A 20,109-nucleotide genomic window follows, 5' to 3' on the forward strand; every position below is an offset into this window, starting at 1 on the left:
CAGGGAAGGGGCCCATGAAAGGAGAAGAGCGAGCACGTCATGGGGCTCTTTTGCCAGCCTTTACTTTGAGATGCTTCCTTTTGAACCTCCAAAGCGACAGCTCTTCCTTGATCAAGTCTGCTGTCCCTGGACTTCCAGACAGCTCCAGAGCCCATGCCAATGGGAGCAGTTTCTGTGGGCTCCTTTCATGTCCCCTCTCATGGGCTCTGGCTCGGTCACCCTGCTCTGTGGTGGAGCAGAGACCCCGAGTCTCTCGCAGAAGCAGAATCTCGCGAGCCACTGCGTATTTTGTTCCAGCCACAAAATAATGAGCAGACAGACAAACAGATGTGAAATGAAAGAACACACGCCGAAGGGAATGTTTTCACAGTGTCTGATGAAGGGGAAAGAGGCAGCGTCCCCGGGCCCCAGAGGGAACCTTCTCCGACACTGAGCTGAGTGAGCTGAGCGCTTCACTGCAAAGCTCCCTGCGGCCCCCCCAGGGCAAAGTCTGCACCGTTGGTAGAGCATTTGCCTCCCGGACTCTGGAGCCTCCCCTGTCTTCCAGGTGGGCTGACCTCCCACCATATGGTGCCGTCCCCCCCGCCCCCCCAGGATTTTTCATGCCTCCTTGCCCACTGCCCATGCTGCTCCCTGGGCCTGAATATTCTTTTCTTCCTTTTCTGGGGGCAGATGTCAGTCCTCTAGGAAGCAGAGTCTGTCTCCCTTGCTCTGGGCTCCTATAACACTCTCCCGCTGCACTGTGGTTCCATCTCCTCAGGACACAGTGAGGCAGAACACGGTGCCATTGAATCCTGTGCTCCTTGTGCCCAGCCTGGGGCTAGACCAACCTCGGAGTTGCAGCTGCCCCTCTCCCAGGTCACCCTGAGGCTGTCAGATACGGAGCCTACGCACCTGCAAGTGACCGTGACCAGGGTAGAAAGAGGGAGCTTCTCTGGCTGGCAGACCTCACCGCCCGAGGGAACAGGGGATTGTTTTTCATTGGCTAAGAAATTATTAGATGAGACTAGCTTTTCTGGGAATGAGGTACTAAAATCTATCTGAAATTCTGGGCCTCCCAGAAGAACTGGCAGCAGAAAGAAAGCATTACATTTCCATTTGTGGAGTCCTCTGCTCAGAAGTTTCTTGCCTTATTTTCCCCTCCATAAAATAATTGCTTGGCTGAGAAAGGACAAAGAAAACAAGGAAAATAAGTCTTATCATCATTATCTGCCTTTTTGAAACCCAGAATTTCCTCGGTTGGAACATGGAGATGATGGAAGGTTCCTGGCTCTCCTGTCGGGGTTCTGAGGTTGAGTAAGACGCCATATGGAGGGTGTCACCCCTGGCTGGCATCTACTGTTGGCTCCCTGTCACTCACACTTTGGGCAAGACCCTAGTGTCCCAGGCGTGATCTCGTGGGCCTGTTTTAAACCAAAGCATAACTCAGCGCACATGGCGTCTTCTAAGATACCAGCTGGGTTTCCTAGGAAGCAGTTTGGACTTGGAGATCCAAGATTATGCTGAAAACTGGTACTCAGTCTGCCCCAGAAACCAAAGGAGCCGTCTTCAGACCAGCCCGGCTTGCCCCTGCTCAACGGGCTGTGCTGTCTCAGGGTGGGACCTTTTAAGGACATTGCCTGATCACAGGCCTGAGAGATGTGTCATAGCTACACATCCAAACCTCCTTCCCCACTTTTTTTTGACATAAGAGACTTAGATTTTACATCCCCCCCCAAAGAAAGTTTCTTTTAATATACACTTTGGAAAATAATCAAATCTTATCCTGTCGTCCCTCCCAAAGGAGCTGACACCCAAGGGTGTGTAAGAGCCCTGCCCCAGAACAGTGGTCCCTTTGCACAAAGACAAGAAGAGTACCCAAGTTCCCTGTAGCTCCATCCCCTCCCACTGGCCACAAAAGAGCAAAGAAAACCTTTATCCAAGAGTTCTGTGGACCCAGCAGGCTGGCCAGCGAGTGACAGAGGTCAAGGCCCAGGCTGGGGGAGGGGTACAGAACGCTAGTGGGCCAAGCTCCATGCAGGTTAGGTGGCAGGATGGGGGCCTCTGCTGTGGTCTTGGGACTTCCCCAGGTCACATGATCCAGGTGTCTGGTGCCAGAGGGCACGGAAGGGGACTGCAGAGGGCAGCAGAGCAGGGATCCCAAGAGCCCAATCATTCCCTTGACAGTGTGGAGGAGGAGATACATCCCCTCCACTCCCAAGGAGAAGCAGGGCTGGGAGGTGCTGCCGTGCCTGCCTCTCCCAGCACCCGCCTGGCCGGCTTGCCATGAGGTTCACACACTCGGAAAGAGCAAAAGCAAGAGGTCGGGGAACTGGGAAATCGGGGCCTTGTTATGGGGACACGACTGTGTGGTTCCGTGTTTGTGGCTGGTATGGTGTGCAGGGGAAGGAAGCCTAGGCCTGTCAGGGCCGCGTCTGCCCCAGCCGCAGGAGACCCCGGGAAGGTGCAGAGCCCACCGTGGGACATGGGACCGCCAGTCTTCTCCTTGAGTTGGGCAGGGCGCCGCCTCTCAGCCGCGAGCCCAGGCGCTGCCGTTCACAGGAAAGGGAGCATGAGCGCAGCGGCCTCTGGACTCCGGCAGGTTCCCCGTCCCATCAGGCTAAAAGGAGCTTAAATATTCCAGTGCCACCTCATATACAAATTTATACTGTTCCTGAGAGGAGGAGAGGCAGACAGGGAGGAGGGGAGAGGAAAGGAAAAGTGCATTTAGAGGCACAGATTTTGGAGAAAACTTTATATCTGTGCTAACAGTCAACTCGGGATGATCCAGGCAGATCCTGCTTCAGTAGATCTGCGGTGGGGCTCACGGGGCGGCATTTCTGCCCAGCTCCCACGTGGTGCTGATGCTGCTGGTCTGCAGACCGGACTCTGGGATGGACCACACTTAGAGTAGGTGCACTCATACTAACGTTCCTCTGTGTGGTCTGTCTCAGCATTGCACGGGGTCTTACTGTCGGGGGCTCTGCCTCCCACCCAGTCTCTTTCCTCCCTTTCCCCAGTATCCTACTCCAAGACTTGATACTGTAAAAGTCAGCATGAGTTCATTAGAACAGAATCGGACTGAACTGAAAACATAACCCACACTCTCCTCATCCGGAGTCCCTTCCCCTCAGCCTGAATTGGCGAAATGTTACTAAAGAGTGTGCAGGAAGTAAAACAAAGTGGGGTGCTCCAGAATCGGTACTGGGACTGCCCCGCAGGGAAGGGAACCTGGTGAGCTGGGAGGCAGGGAAGCAACAGGCAGCAGTGTGTGCAGAGGATGTAGATCGCGGGCGCTCAGCAAGCACCCAGTCATGGAGCGTTTTTACTATTTGGTGCTATTTTCCTCAGGTCGAGGGAACTGGGGTCACCCCCGGGCTGTCGGAGGATCGTTCTTGGGGCACTCACCAGGGTCTCCACCATGTTGGACTTGTTGTTACGCAGTGTTTTCACGATGTGGAACACGTCGATGATGTTTTGCTGCTGGATCATCTCACACACGCTGCAGATGGCGCAGAAGGTTCCGCTGCGGCCTCCCCCATTTCTAAACACAGAGTGCGGAGGTGAGCCGGGGTCCTGTGAACCCCACCTGCTGAGCCTAAAGCCACGTCAGCAGTGGCGGGGAGTGGCTGCCTGGCACTCGACAAGGTGAGGCAATGGCAAAAGCCTTAATCTGAGCCATGTGTCACGCTTTGAGTCCCACCTGTGCCACGAATTGGCTGTGACCTTGGGTAAGTCACCTTCTGTGTCTGAACCCCTTTACACATGTCATGCCTGCATCCTTGTCCAAAAGGGTGCTCTGGGTCCACCTACATATCCAGTGAAGGCAATGGAAGATTGTATGTGCTTTTCACCCATGTTTCTCCTACCCACTAGGGACAGCAATACCAGAGACATGTCTCTTTGCCTAGGGCCAGCCAGCCTAGGTTTTTATTTTTATTTTTGGTGGGGGGGGGCTTGCTTGGGCCTGAGATGCTGTATCCTGAAGTGACAGGTCTCTATTTGTATGTACACCCTGGTTTAAGTAAGAGCCTGCAGATCTAGAGAGGAGAGACAGAGGGCCCTGGCAGGGTCACCTCCCTGTCACGTCTTCTTTCTGATGCCCCACAGTCATTCACGGAAACACCTTCCAACTCTTTACAGAAAATCCTTTCTGGAATCTGCCGAACTCAGAACTCCTGGGCACGTTGCCAAGAGAAACTAATGATTTCACGTAATGGTCTGTGTCTAAAGAACATCTGGACGGAAACTAAGGCACTCAGTCAGCCTCCCAGATGTTTTATCTACAGGACACCCAACGATCAGACGTTTCCAATTCAGATGGTTGCTCTCCATTCACTGGTCAGCGTCTGCATTTTAGTGTCTGCTTTGGTGTCTCTGGCCCCCCGGTGTGCCAAGGACAGCCCTGTGCTTTCCTTTGGTTCAAACTGCTGGCCACCTTGGCTATGGGAGACACAGATAAAAAGGTATGCCTGTCAAAGAGCAGGCTAAGAACCAATCTCATGGCAATGAGGAGGAAGGGGTCCCCAGGGAGGAGGGTTCTGCATTTTCTGGAGCAAGAAGAGCAGAGTTCAAAAGGAAGAGGTGGGCAGACACAGGCCTCTCAGACCCAGTGAAGTGAGACCCTGTCAGGTGGGTGTGGCTCTGTGCTAAAGAGGGGGCCACCTGAGTTTGTGGGAGGGAAGTAACTGGAGTAGTGTTAGTGTGCAGGGAGCCAGCTGCCAGTTTCTGGGACGTGGGCAGGGCCAGCTCAGTTTGGCTGATATCACTCTCTACTGCGACATGAGACACCTCATGACATCTTCCCAGATTCCAGTCTGCATCCTTTGGGAAGGGGGCGGGGACTGCTACAAGCAGTGGTCCTTATGCTGTGTGTGTATGTTTAACTTCCCTTTAAGCTTTCTGATTTTTCTGAGAACGGTAAGCTGGTTTTGAAAAGACAGCTCAGTCCTGAGGTCAGTAGGTGTTGTTAATGGCTCCACTAGCTCCACAAATATTTATTCTGAAAAAAGGAAGACAGACTCTGGTCCAATCTTCCTTTAACATAACATTTTTAAAGAGGGAGGCCCTCTCAATCATGTCTCCCCAAAAGATTTTAATGTCTAAGAAGCAAAGTGCATAACTGTCAGTCAAGTGCTCCACATCTGGCTGTTTTGGCTCCGGACCTGTTTTGGGTCTGAGATCTCCGTTAGGATCCTTCTCTGAGATCACTTTATATTCCTACGATAGACTCTGACCCAGGCTCTCCGGAGCAATTCCATGTAGAACATTTGCATATCTGCAACCATGGTATCATAGATCTGTATGTTGATAGATAAATTGTGTTTATTTTCTAAATATTTTAAAGTACCCCAGGGTCTTTCAACATACCCATTGGACAGATGAGGAAACCGAGGCTCACAAAATTAAGTGATTTCCTTGATGATAGTTTGTCAGCCATAGCCCTCTAAGGGCCCTGACTGCCACCCTGTAGGGTGACATCAGGGTCTGTTTGACTGGGAATCCCTGTGCCCCGGCTACGCCTGTCCTAAGACAGAAGGTGAAGGTTCCATTTCGCCCCACATTGGAAGTATAAACACAGCCAACCTGAGTGCACTGTGCCCTGGGAAGAAGTGTTCCAGACTCGGGGCCTGGGCCCCTTGGGTTACTCAGAGGCAGCGGGGGTTAACAGGGGGCACATTAGCTTGGGGACCAGTGGATTCAAATCAAAGCTCCTCTCTCAACTGTCTGATGCCTTACCCTGCCTGTGCCTCAGTCTTCTCACTGTAACGCGATAACATCGACTTCGTAGGTGGAATGAGGTGACTCATTTTAATGGCCTGGCATTAAGCCCAATGAATTAACCCAGTCCCCTTTCTTATTTTTCTTCTCCAGGAAATAGAGGAGGATCTGGTCAGTGGAGCCCTGAGCTTTCTTGTGACACACGGTTCCTCCTATTGGAGGGTGGGGCTTATCTCCCGCTCGGGAGCATTGGGGTGTGGTCTGCCCACCCTGTTTGAAGAAAGGCCACCAGGTTTTGTATCAGTAAATATGTTATATAACATTAGTTCATGGCAACAAACTGGTATCGCCAGTGCATTAAAGGGTGGTAATTCCTTGAGTACACCCCCACTGGCCTTTAAGAGATGGTTTAGGGCACCCACCACCCTGTGTCCCTGGAGACCCCTCCACAGCGCAGTACTCACAGGCAGTGGACCACGGTGCGTCCCTCCCGCCCGTCGTACTGCTCCTGCCACTTCTCCAGCCGCCGAACCACTTTGAGCAGAGAGCGCTTGGAGGGGGGCGTGTCCCGGTAGGCGGGCCAGCCAATGTACTGGAGGTGCTGGACTATACGATACCCATCCTGTGGCTGAGAGCAGAGAGGCTGTCAGGGCTGTTTCACTGGGGATCTGGGCACGCAAGCCCTCCACATACCCTGGGGGTTGCGGCATTGCAGTGGGAGACCGACTAAAGGAGTCTAAGCCATGTTATCACGAGAGAGTCACAGACTCTCCTCACTTACCTCTACACCTTTGCGCACACCGATTCTCCTGCCATGACTGCCCAGTACTCCCTCTCAACCTGGAAAACTCCTACTAAGTCTTCAAAACCCAATTCAAATGTCCCATTCTTCAGGAAAGGCCTTCCCTGACTCTACCAGGCAGAATTCATCTCTCTCCCTGAGGTTCAGGTGCCAGAATACATCTCACTTTCCCATTAGATAGTGAATTCTGAGGGCAGGGACTGAGTTCTCTTCACCCTGGGCCAGCGTCACGTTAGTTAGCCACCATTTCATAGTTTACTAATCTGCTCCTTCCCACCTAATACCCCTCCACCCAGCCAGTGAATTTCTTCTCGGAAGCCACTGTTTTTCATTTTGGTGGTGTTCCCAGGGTCTAGCCCAAAGCTTACTGGATCCAATCAACGGCTGCATCAACTCAAGCCAAAACAGGGCGACACAGTGGGAAAGCGCTCATTTCTGAGAGACGTTTTGTCTACATGGCAACAAGCGTGTCAGGAAACAGGCAGATGGCAGACGGGATGTCAACCTGTGCATCTCTGTGTGTTGGAGCCATGGCTGGATCTGGAGCTGGAATCGGCAGCTGCGTCACTTCCCCAAGGACGCGATGATCTGGAGAACTCAGCACAGGCTCCTGGCCGGCGGGAAGGCTCCTCTCCCGGCAGCCTCCATCTGTCTGGGGGAGGGGAGCGCATGGGAAGCAGCGGCGGCCATATACTTACGCGAGCCATGTTGCAGATTCGGAATATTCTGTGGATGATGTCCTCGTCGATGTCTGCAGAGACGAACTCCACCTGGATGGGCCCATAGCACCCGGAGGTCTTCTCAGGCCAGTACTGCATGCAGAGCTGGGAAGGAGGGTGCGGGAAGAGCCAAGGACAGGGGTGGGCAGGGCGTTAGGCTCCTGTATTAGGGAGCCCTTTTTATTGTCTGCAGAACCCACTGGTTAGAGATGTAGAGTATCATGTAGGGAATCAGACTTCCCTGTTGGGGAGCAGCCACCCATTTTTGGGGAGTTATTGAAAAATCAAAGCTCTGAACACAGAGACACTTGGCTATGCTGATTTCACACCATTTGTTAGCCTCGCTGGGCCTCGCTTTCCTCGTCTATGAAGTGGGGAGAATAATATTTACCTTGAAGCACTGTGGACAGGATTGGATAGAACACTCTGAAGAAAGGGCAGGTCATCTCTAGTTTTGTTTTGTTTTCCACTAATGTGGATCATGGCAAACTCTTCCTCATCCCAGGAGAACCTTCCCAATGTTCACTTTGTGATCAGATCATGAGCAGTTTTAGAATATACATATATAGGCTTTGGCATCAGGCTCCTTACTAGCTGTGTGACCCAGGCCTCAGTTTTCTCACATGTAAAATGGGGATAATTGTGTTGACCTTATACCCAAAGGTGATGTAACATGGTATTGAGAGACCTTGCCTGTGATTTTTCCTATTTTTCTGCAATTGAGAATCAGACCCTACAGCTGAGAGCAAAATCAATGATTGCCCCTCAGCCAAAGACAATGTCTTAGCCAGAGGTTCTTTGGTCACCCAGGGGACATTTGTCTGGAGATATCTTTTGACTGTCACACCTGGGGGCTGCTATGGGTATCCAGTGAGTAGAGGCTGAGATGCTGCCAATATTCTCTACCACAAGCATACTCCCCCCCGTCACCCCCCCCCTCCCCCCCAGTAATCTGGCCCCAAATATCAGTGGTATAGAGACTGAGAAACCATGCCTAATATCACGCTTTGTTCCTTTGGTTTATAGTCTCATAAGAAAGAGAGACAGATACTTTATTCTCCTGTGTTTGTTGAGCCACTAGATGACTTGAGTTGGAGACAGGACATCGAGGTAGTTGGCAGGGGTTATGGCTCAAAGAAGGGCAAAGGTGCTTCCTTACATTCCTGGTTCCCAAGGGGCATGGAGATGGACCCGCTCCACGTCTACAGGCCTGGCGTTGGGGAACAGAAGAGAGCTAAGACTGGGGCTGCAAGCCTGTCGGGGACCACCCCAGCATGGACAAAATGGCCACGTGTTGGAAAGACCCTCCAGAGGATGGAGCTGAGATTCACAAGACCCACCGAGGCTTCTGAGGTCAGCTTGGGGTCAGTCCCTTCCTTGGTGGGGCCTGCCACAGCCTACCATGAGCTTGCAACAAGGAGTTAGACTACCAGAGGTGACCCTCAGAAATTCAGTGGTTTCCTCACGGCTGCCATGGATGCAGGATTTTCATGAACGTGATCGGGGTCCCTTTTGTTGAGACAGAACAGCCAACTCAACCTGAGCAGTCACGGGCAAAAGTGTCTTTTATTCTATCCTTCCTCTAGAACTAGAACCAAGATGGAAAAGCCAGGAGAGAAAAAAGCACATGTCTGCCACCTTCCTAGCTGTGGAACCCAAATTCTGAATTAGGGATAACACTGCTCACACTATGGCCCACAGGCCAAACCTGGCCAGCACCTGATTCTGTAAGTAAAGTTTTATCAACATACTGTGGTACTTACTCATTTATGTATTGTCTGTGGTTGCTTTCGAGCTGCAAAGAGAGCTGAGTAGTTGCAACAGAGACCACAAAGCCTGCAGAACCTAAAATATTTCCTATCTTGTCCTTCACAGAGAGAGCTAGCTAGTCCCTGCACTGTTGGCTTGTCCTGGGAATAAAGGGGATGATGCGTGTGATTAAGGCCCTTAGCACAGCGCCACTAAATCCCTGCGATCTCTAGTACTATTGAACCCATCAGAACTCAACAAAAATAACAATTATGATAATATCTAACATCTAAAGTTGAAGGATTCTTTTTATCACTCACCTCAAATAGGAAAGATGAGCAAGGTTAAGTTTCTAATGCAATGGTGCTTGCTTCCCCGGCATTGAGCATACTAATGTGCGTGCATGCGTGCGTGTGCGTGCGTGTGTGTTTGTGTGTGGCTGGTCACAGGGGCTTCCATGGCTGGACAGTCATCTGCTGAGCTGTGCAGTAATGACAAATCCACAACTTGAACTTCATTTTTCTTTGCCATTGGCTCTTCCACCTCATACCCCTTCCAGTAAAGAGGGGCTGGTATTGATAAGTCTCTAGCTGGCTAGAGAAATAAGAATTAATCAGAACTGCCCATTAAAAAGAATTTGCTTTTATCACCTGCATTGAATTTAGCCTAGCCAGAGGCTGACTGTGATCCTGACAGCAGGTACAGGGGTCTATGGCATCCAGGAAAGTCTATCACTCCTGATTTTCTCAGTCTGGAGAAAATGCGGAATGATTTGTCTCTTTTAATAAGATTTCCAGACTACTTTCTCAAGCTAATAGGTTCTCCTATGCCTCAAACAAGACCTCCTGTATTTGGGATACTTCTCTGCATTTGCTTTTCCAGCTCACTCCCTCATGATGTCCAGACGGCTGTGGGAGTTTGCAGGGTCCTTCCAATCCTAAGTCAGAGCCCAGCCTTTCACTCAAGTTCCCCAGTCTGTGACATCACATGAGCAACAGCATGGGTAACATTCAGCCGGGTGATGTGTGGGCAGATGTGGTGTGTGAGCTGCTGAGGGCCATCGGGGTCACACATAATCCATCATGGGGAACAGGAGAAGGAAGGGAGCCAAGTGTTCCCAGTGACCCTTTGGGGCTCGGCAATTATTCTCATCAATAGGAAATGTCCTCTAAGGTTTAGCTCAAGGCTGTCCTGGTGTCCAGGCGCTGCTGTGCCTTGGTGGGGGCTGCCATTTTGGCTGTGTATGCAGTATAGCAAGAGAGCTCCTACCTGAAGTATCCGAGGTTCAAATCCCAGCCCTGTCACTTTCTAGCTGAGTGACTTGGCCAAATCTTTTAGCTTCTCTGAGTTATGAGTGGCTGTGAATCTTAATGTGTCTGCTTAGCACAGGGATCTGAAACTAATGAGCGCTCAGTCAATGTGAGCTATAATTACTAGGAAACGTGGGGGACAGTCACCCAAACAACGTGGATAAAGTGAAGCATTGTTTCCCCTCCACTTAGTAGATCTTATGGAAATTTCTCTTTAGGATAATACCCAAAGGACTGTCCTTGCTGTGAAAATTCCTTAGCAGCTGGCTTGGGGGAGCAGTGGGGACCAGCTGCATCCTGGACATGGGGGCACTGTTCTGCATGTCAAAGAAGAGAAACCTGTGGGTTGTTCTTGGGGGGACCCAGGAGATGGGAGGGAGGCTGGGATGTAACAGAACCAGTGAAATGGTTGGAAGTGAATCAGTGTGTTACGTGACACCCCCCCCCCCCATGCTCCTAAATATTCACTAAATTTATAAAAACATGCGCAGCGCTCAATAGGCATGGATTTCTTGCAGACACCAGCGAGGAACTGAGCTTTGCTCCCTGGGTGTTACAGAAATGGAGCAGAGACGCCGTATGTGGTCTAAGGGGCAGACCACAAACACGTGAGCATCAGCACTTTATAGAAGTCTTAGAGATGGAGACTTACGGTTTCTTAAGACCCTGAAATCCCCAGTGGGGATTTCAAACAAGCCCATTTGACTCTCTAAAACCATGAGGTCCCAGCAGACATGAGGCCACACGTACACTCAACACAACTTCGGTATTTTCTGCCTTAGATGGAACACTGTCATAATGAGGGGTCTCTGAGAATTGATTCAAATCCTTTAGCCCAGAGCTTGGACCGACAGCCTTCTCCCACCTCACATCATAGCACCCCCCTTCCTACCCTGCCATCCAGGGAGGGGCGGCACCTGTCCGGGTGGCTTCCCCGCTGCGCACACAGGCAGTGCTGAGGTGGCAGGGGCGGGGGAGCAGTCCAGTTGCTGCTGCCGACTTAGAGATGGTCACATTTCTTCCAGAAAAGCAGAGTGGCTTTTTCAAGTTAAACTGAGAGGAAGTTGTGAAGCCCGTGTGGACAGCCCTGAACAGCTTCCATGCATCGTGACACCAAGTGGTCTCCATAGCTGTGTGGGCCACGGAAGGGGCAAGTTCACAGAGGCAGCTCTGCTGTTAAACATAATTTTTTCTTTTCTTTTTTGCTGATGGAATCAGAAAGCTTGTTAGTCGCTGGAATAAACCAGCTCTGATGTGTTGAATGAAAACTAGCATACGGCTTATTTTGGGAGTAAACAATTTTGAAGTGTATTTCTGTGCACCTTAGTTATGCCTTTTGTTAATTTAACAATCCTTTGATAAAATGGAAAAGCTAAGGAATGTCACAGCTGCAGAAATTAAGGACCCTACTTGTCAAGGTCCCTGTGATTCACAGTGGGGTGGAGGAACTGATCCCAAGCCACCCAAAGATAGTGTGAATAGGTCTTTTTAAGAGAAAAATATGAAAGAGCCACCTGAATTGGTTTTTAAAATTTAGGTCAGTGATTATAGAATTCCTTTAAATATATTCTATAAAGAGCACAACACATATAATTGGCTTTACCACTGTGTCCAGTTGAGGAAGACAGATGGCGGGTGAAGCCGTGGCACAAAGCCAGGGACAGAGAGCGAGGCAATTCGCACACTGCTCCTCCATCCAGCCTCTCTATAGTCCCACTGGGTGAGTAATGCAATCCCCACAAAGGGCCGCGGGGCGGGGGCGACTTCCTTAGGATGTTGCATCACAGTGTGTTTCCTGGAAGGAAGGGCAGGAGTTTGAGAACTTCTACAGAGGAAGGCAGGGTGCGGGAAAGGCAAAGGCTCTGGGCAGGTTTTAGAAGAGATATGAGACGGCTGAATCACGCAACTTAAGAAAGGAACAGTTTGTGGGGGAGGAGGAGAAAGACCAAAGAAGGGTGAGGTGGCAGAAAAAGTAGAGAGAGGAAGAAAGTGGTCTGGGCAAGAGGGTGGGTGGAGGTGCTACCCTCCTCCAGGGAAGGCTGAGAACATTTCTGGGGTGTGAAGCTCACATTGTCCCCAGCAGAGCCTGAGCCGGAACTCTGAAGTGAACGTGAAAACAGGGCTCCTGGGAAATCCTGGGGGTGGGCAATGAACTTTCCCATGGCGTGGGAAATAGGAAACAGAGCCCATTTTATTTAAATCTTCAGAGATGGAGTGAACTTGGCTGGCATCATGGTTGCATGGATTTATAGGTGATAACACTGGGAATGGGACAAGAATCTGGTTTAAGGCAACAGAGCAAATACAGAGCAAGGCTAGAACTTGAACCCAGATCTCTTGACTGCAGACTTCTTATCCTAGCGTTACTGCTACTGTTCCCGTGTGGGCAGAGACCGAAACAGGGCCCCCTGCAGTCAGACCTGAGGTGTGTGTGTGTGTCTTGCTAGCATGTTAGGCTGTGAATTCACAAGCCAAGATAAAAATGGGGATAGAGAGGTTGCTATTTGGCCTGCAGGCATGACAACGGGAAAAGACATCTCTGAAATATCACCCTTGCTTTTCTCCTAGGAGGATGACAAGCTTGCTTCTCTCACTTCCAGAAACAACGTGGGAATGCCTTTCTTAGTGATGCTCTCCCTCACCTTTCCACCAGCTTTGCATCCCCTGAACTCTTCCACTGTCCATGGTGGGAACCGCAGAACTGGGTCATTCAGCTTGCAAACTAAGGAATAGTCCTCCCTGCTCCATATACCCAGGTACCAGCAAGTCAGTGCTTATTGGGCACTGGGCCCTCGAGTTCCTGTTTAAGTGGCAGCACAAGTCCGCACCATCCCTGGCAGGAGGCCCGGGCCTGAGTCACTGATGGACTGTGGGACTTTGGACAGATCCCTCCTGCTGCCTGGGCCTCAGCCTCCTGACCTCCAAAACCAGGGCAAGTGGGCCTGGGTCAGAGCAGTGGCTTCCGAAGTGGGGTCAGTAAAGTTGTCAGGGGAAGCCAATGAGCTATCTCCAACGTGTTTAAAAGGGGATCCTGCTGTTTTCCTGGAGTGGAAGGAAGCCGCCCCGTGTCTGGCTTTGGGCTACAGTGAGAGTCTCTCATTGTATTTATTAGCTCCACACACAACCTGCAGATCAGAAGTTCATTGGGGCAGGTATGCTTATGGAAAACATCCAAGAACACTAATTATTAATTGGTGAATACAGGTTGGGAAATAAAAGTTTTCAAAATAGGGGGCCCATGGAGGGAGGACGGGACATAGTGATGGTGTTTGGAGGACACTCCAGTTTTTGTTTCTTTTGTCACATGGCTTTCCACTGACACCTGAGCCCTTGATACCCTTCCTCCTTGAAGGACCCTAAAACCCTAATATTGGGCCCACCTGGATAACCTGAGACAATCTACATATTTCAAGATGCTTAACTTCATCACATCTGCAAAGCCCCTTTTACCATGTAAGATAACAGATTCATAGGTCTAGGGATTAAAATGTGGACATCTTTGGAGGGGCACAGAAGGTCTCCTGAGCTTTCTAAACAATGTGGTGGGCCTGGCATGACCAAGAAGAGGGCTTCCTTCTGTTGTCAACACCCTCTGGAAAGATGGACAAGGTCTTGTCAATACTATTGGGTGTAATTGAAAAAGTTCTTTCCAGTGTACCTATCAGAAACCACAGTGTCATTTGCTGAATGCTGTGGTTCTAGAATTTTGCCCATTAATCTGGCTTCAGGCCTTTGCACTCCCACAGAGCTAGAAAAATCTCTAAGGTTGAATGTAGTTGCTTTGAGAGTCTTTATTTTGAGCCCCCACTGCTCATAATTATCTTTGGATGGCAGCTGCTGTGGAGAATGAAAGAATATCTGTGGCTGGGGACGGGTGATTGAATGAGGTAGAATATGATTCTAAGCAGAGACAGACAGATCTGGCCAGCAGTGCAACCTTATTTGCGGCAACTTACAGGTAGCCCAGCCACACCACCAACATGAGCCCTTATGGTCCCCAGTCAAACCACAGGATGTGGCACTGGTCCTCTTGGGGGCAATCTAATGAGCTAGGGACCTGGGGCTCACCTGCGGTGTTGCTGCGCTGACCGAAGCTATGGCTGCCTTGGCACGGGCATCCTGGCAGACAAATGGCTGATGCCACTTCAAAGAACAGCCCCTCCAGGTGCTGAGGGCGGCTTTTCTGAAGCGCATGCTGTGCCATTGTTTATTTTCACAGGGTGCCCAGCTGTTGTGGTGATGATATTTATATCAGTAAGTGCTCTATTCATCTGCAGATTTCAGGGGAGGCTTGCCAGCTGCACACGACAGCCAACCTCCGGGAGCGTCTGAGCCTGATGTTTCTGCATTTACAGACTCAATGCTCAGGGGTTGTACCAACATCTGGGGATGAAAGATCTTCATTCTCCCAGCACCCACCCTGAGAGGGGCAGTTATAGCCAATGACCTTGACCTTTGCTTCTCTATGTGTCTCAAAGCAAGTTTCTTTGAAAATCCTCCTCTGTGCCTGAGCTCTGGATTTGCAAAAAAGGGATGTTGGAAAAAGGAGACAGCAAACCAGCTTCCATTGGCTCTGCTTTGCTCCTGGGCTCCTGGGGCAGTGTTCACTCACTGTGTTACTTTTTCAGGCACAGAAACAGGGCGGTGATGCCTTCTGACAATGGAACTCTGCAAGGGTCTTTGTCTTACAGACAGTCACTTAATTTAATGGTTATCTCAGATTCCAGCCACCTGTTGTTGGGGCCCAGCCCTTGAAGTCATCCTTTTTTCTCTTGCTCTCCATACTCAGCGAGTCAGGATATGATGGCTGGGCTACCTGCATGTCCAGAATCCACTCCGTTGCCACTGCCTAGGTTCAGGCCCCCATCTCCCACCACCTGCATTACCGCCGAAGTCCCCTCTTTGTCCTCGCTGCCTCCACTCTTAGCAACCGCCCTCCCCCTCCCCAACCAACTGTCTGTTCTTAACAGCAGCCAGAGGGGTGCTTTTTAAAAAAAAGTTGAATTGTTTTTTCAAGTCACTCCTCTTAAAACCCATCAATGGCTCCTCATGTCTCTCCAAGTAAAAACCTGAAGTTCATGCTATAACCCCCCTCCCTCCCAAGACCCCCCAGGACCTGGTTCTGCTGCGTCTCTGCATCACCTTCTGCTGCTGTCCCCACACTGACCCTGCTCTAGTCTCAGTGGTCTCCACCTTGTCCCTCAAATGGACCAGGCCATGCCCACCACAGGGCCTTGGTGTGGGCTGTCCCCTCAGCCTGGGATGCCCTTCCCTGAGATGCTCATGTGGCTCGTTCTCTCACCTCCTCCAAACCTGTGCTCAGGTGTGACCTTCTCACTCGGGCCTGCCTTGACCACGCTGTATAGGTGCGTCCCGGGCCCTGGACAAGCTTTCTGATCTTCATCACCCTCTCCCCTGGGTTTTCTTTCCCCATGCACTCGTCACCTCCTAACACGCAATTAAGGACACTAGAGAATATGTGTTGTGTGCAGTATATTGTCTCCCGCCGTAGGATAGAAGGTGCTCGGGAGAGGGGAGCTCTCCGTTTGCTTTCCCTGCCTCGTTCACTGATACCTTCCAGCCCCTAGAACAGTTTCTGGTGAAGAGCAGATACTCAACAAACACGACCGAACGAACAGGTGGAATCTGTCCTCATGTGCACACCCAAGCTGCACAGTGTCACCTTCTAGAACCTGCTCCTCTCCCGGCCTCCCCAACCTTCCTGCTCCCTCTCCGGCTCCTTCTCCTGCCTGCCTGCCCGATCTGGGCCAGCCGCAGCCCCAGACACGGGTTGCCGCGACCGGAACCCCAGCCACCACCCAGGGCTGTGCCTTCTCATTCACCTCCCACATCCAACTGGTCCCTCAACCTGGGGACTCTAACTCTGGCAGCCTTTTTCACATCCAATCCCGAATCGCCCAGTTCCCCGTCACCTCCTCAGTCAGGTCATCCCTTTATTTTCTGCACGTTTGCAACACTCCCCACTCCAGTCTCCTGGTTCCTAGGTTCTCACTCTGGCTCTCCTCCTCACTGGTCCCCAGACTCAGCTCTAATAGGAACTCCGTCACACCACTGGGCAACCGCTTCAGCCTCTTTCCTCCCTGTAGCAAGTGTTGCGACTTGTGCTCCTAGGAACCCCAGGGGTCCCACAAAAGTACCCAGCGTAGGTGACTCTCTGATGGGCACCAGAAGGAGCCAGAAGACCAGGTGGGTGATGCTCTAGACCTACACCCCTCACTTCAACCCTAGCAGGTCTCAGTCGTACTTCCCTCCTATACTGGGCTTACGTGAAAACCTTTATTTGAAGGCCTCTGTTGCATACAAAATAAAAGTCTTCAAATAAACCTGATTTACCATGCTGCAGGCCAGGGCCCAAGTTCCTTAGCCCGGCATGGGCAGCCTCCACAAGCTTCGTCACCACCCTGTCCTGTCGAACCACCCCGGGCCTGGCTGCACTGCACCGGGCTGTTCTGCAGACGGGCCCGCACGCATCCAGCCCAACCAGCCGCGGCCCCCGCCCCTCGCTCTGCCTGGAACGTCCTTTCCCGGCTACTTCATCCCCCCCCGCCCCCCACATCTCTGCTGCCTTCTTCAAGGCCACAGTCACCTTCTTTTTGAAGCCTTCCCTCACCCTGTGGGCAGAATTAATTGCTCCCTGTTCCCCGCCAGCACTGCACTTGCCTGCTGACCTCTATCACAGCGCTGCCATGCGAGCGGGGACAATTTGCTCATCTGTCTGCTGCCAGACCGTGAGCTCCTGGAGGGCTGAGACTAGAGCTCAGATCCACTTTCATGCCGTCCCCACACAAGGCCTGCACTTGCACAGAAGGGCGCTGACTTAGGGTTTCCTTCAAGGCAGTGAAAGGATTGCTTTTCAAAAACCCAGAAGGCCATTCTCACCGCCTCTACCCAGGAATGGCTGCCCTGTCACGGGGACGTGGGTTCCAGAAGCTGCCCCCCAACTCGTGTCCTGTGTCGTGAGTACAGGGATGTGCTGTAGGCACATGGTGCTTGGAGTTGTCAGACCCAGAGGCTAAGGCGTGAAGCCTGCTGGACATGGGGGTCACCTGTGACAATGCCAGGCTTGGGTCACTGGTCCGTGGGCAAAGTGTCCAATGTTCAAGCCCCAGGCTCTGCCCACGCAGGCTGCCCCGTGGAGGGAGCCAGGTGGGTGGGGGTGGCCAGGTCTCAGGATGTTTTGTGGGGCTGGAGACACTCAGAGCTGGGGGTGGCAGTCTCCTCTGCGAGCTCCGCAAGGTTTGGAACATGAGTCTGGGGCTGGGTGGCGGAGGGGGAGTCATGGCGGGGATATGGAGGGCCGTGTGGTAGTAGGTCCCAGTAGGGAATGCCTGGCCTTTGCCCAAGGCCTCAGGGCCCATCAGACGGCAGCTTGACTGGGCAGAGGCAGTGCTCTGCTGGGTCTCAGGGCCCTCCCCGCCGCTGCAGGGCACGGCTGCCCTAACGCACCTGAGCACCGTGGGCACGGACGGGCCTCTGCCTACCTGGGCAGTGTCCAGCTCATTCAGCATCACCACGGAGGAGCAGTTGTAATCGAACACCAGCCTCCAGAAGTCTGCCACGGTGTTGGGGAGCGGGTGCTGGGTGACCACGAAGGCGGCCGGCTGCTTGTGGCTCTGACAAAGGAATGACACAGGCTTCGTAACACGTACATCCATCAGTGAGGTTCTGATGAGGCCCAGGTGGCCGCCAGAGGCCCCTGAGCCTGCCAAGTGCATTACACAAAGCACCTGGCCGCTCTGTTATCTCTGGGAGCCTGGGCGGCAAAGGGGGCCTTCTCACAACAAACTCATTCTCCTCCAAAGTAAGACATTTCATTAGGAAAGTGTCACTCAGATGGGGATTATCCAAATAAATTATTTGTGTCTTGGAGCTCAGCAAATAATCATCATTATAATATGAAATGAATGATTCTGGATGCAGATTTGTGGCTCTGCTGGCCAAGGTTCCTCCTGGGATCAAAAGGGGTATCTTGTGTCCCTTTGCCTGCAATGCGGTAAGAGGGGCCCACTCAGCCTGGGGCAGAGAGAGCCCTCTGAAGGGGCTTGTATTGCAGGAGACTCACTCCTGCCCCAAGGCTGGAATGAGGGCTGAGCTGGCCCAGCAGAAGATGGGCACTGTGTCCTGCGAGCCAGTGGGGCAGTGAAAGGTGCCCAGGCTTTATAGTCAGGCACACCTGGGTTCAAACCCAACCTTCCCACTTGTGTATTATAAACCATCCCTCCATTCATTCATTCATTCATCCATCCATTCATTCATTCAAGCACTGTTTGCAAAGTGACTTTTTTTTGGCTAAGCCCTGACAAGTGATTAGATCTCTCCAAATCCTTGGTTCTTTATCTGGAAAATGGAAATCATAACTCCAAAGAGATGACTGAATGATATTTGCATGTGAAAAGACCAGGAAGCAAGAGCCAAGCTGTGAGCCCACTGTCGGGGCAGACACACCCCTGGCTTGGTGCTTCATCCTTGGCACAGGCACTGTGGCTGCCACACTCGACGTCCAGGACAGGCCTAGCAAACTAATAAACTCAGTCCCATACTCAGATGCAGAAACTGAGGTCCAGAGAAATTGGCCTATGTGAGTCTGGACTACATCTGAAGCTTCAGCGGGGACGTGTATCACAGTGCCCAATGAAATGGTGTTTGGAAAGATGGTGGAGTTTTTCTGCTTCACTGGTGGTTTGTGAAACCTGAGAAATAGACCATATTTGCCACATGTTTTCTTGGGAGATGGGTCCTGTTGGAGTCCCAGCTGTTCTCAGTGGAGTCAAGTCAGCAAGAAGATGGGGAGAGGAGAGGGCCTCACCCATCCAAACCAGGCAAAGACCCTGGACAAGACCCTGCCAAAGAGATCACCCAGAGCATCTGTCTGTTCTGTGATCTCTCAGTGCACTCGTGGCAAAAAAAAAAAAAAAAAAAAAAAAGCCATGTCATTGTGGATGCCACCTAAGCACTAGGGGGTCCTGCCTTCTAAGGGTCCTTCCCTGGCAGGTAGAATGGTCAGAGGGAGGTCTGGGAGGGCAAGATAGGGTTGCTCAAAGCCACACTCTAGCTGTCTACAGCAGCCTTTGGGCCATGTCCAGCGATGGCAAGGAATCCAGGCTTTCAGAGTCAGAAAACTTGGGGTTCAGACCCTTGACTCCATCATTTCTCAGCTAGTTGACCTGGAGACAGTGATGGAAATACCCTGGCACTCAGTCCTCATCCCCCAAATGGGGATAATAATATAGCCAAATGTGGAACAAGGCAGTATCAGTCCCGGGCCCGCCATGGTGCCCACGCTCTGAAAATGTTCGTTTTCTTCCCTTCTCCCTGTCTCTGTGATAAATGCTCTATTAGGCCAGCATGCCTGACAAAGCCTTATCTGAAAATATGTTGGAGATCCGTGCTCCTGCCGGTTTCGGGGATCAGCTAGCAATCCATTTCGTGGATAACATCATCCTTTACCAGGGAAACATTAAAAATTAACCCAGAGGACTTCATATTTTTCTGCTGGGAGCAAAGCTGCTATGGTTACCAGATAATGCACAGAATGGGCTGGAATACAGATAAGGATTTTTTTTTTTTGTAAGAAAGGCACAGGCCCCAGTGATGGCTCACAGGAGGAATGCCCTGTGGACAGAGAATACTATCAGCATCAGAGCTTGGCAGAAGGCATTTAACTCCAGGCAGCATCTAACCTACTAAGTGGAGGCCAGGAGCATGTCTGATTCTTGCCTCAATGGGGGAGGCAGGGAGAGGGAGCTGAGACAAGTGGAAGACAAAGCCAGGAGGAAGTTGGAAGTGTGGGTGCACGCCCAGGCTCCAC

The 20,109-nt window shown here is 51.5% G+C and overlaps 1 protein-coding gene across 12 annotated transcripts in view; it reads right to left on the reverse strand.

Annotated features, from left to right (window-relative positions):
* Positions 1–1,740: 1,740 nt before the first annotated feature.
* PTPRT (protein tyrosine phosphatase receptor type T) overlaps positions 1,741–20,109 on the reverse strand; it is a 690,852-nt gene continuing 672,483 nt past the window's right edge. For all 12 annotated transcript variants that reach the window (XM_090286424.1, XM_090286422.1, XM_090286420.1 and 9 more), the window contains 5 exons: positions 17,783–17,914; positions 7,201–7,326; positions 6,165–6,328; positions 3,388–3,523; positions 1,741–2,653 (listed from right to left, as the gene is read on the reverse strand). In XM_090286424.1, the coding sequence (XP_090142550.1) occupies positions 2,600–2,653; positions 3,388–3,523; positions 6,165–6,328; positions 7,201–7,326; positions 17,783–17,914 (612 nt within the window). In that variant the 3' untranslated portion in view covers positions 1,741–2,599. The remainder of the gene's footprint in view (positions 2,654–3,387; positions 3,524–6,164; positions 6,329–7,200; positions 7,327–17,782; positions 17,915–20,109) is intronic.

Source organism: Furipterus horrens, unplaced genomic scaffold (assembly GCF_987537825.1).
Source record: "Furipterus horrens unplaced genomic scaffold, mFurHor1.1.pri manual_scaffold_8, whole genome shotgun sequence".
In the NCBI taxonomy this organism is placed as follows: Eukaryota; Metazoa; Chordata; class Mammalia; order Chiroptera; family Furipteridae; genus Furipterus; species Furipterus horrens.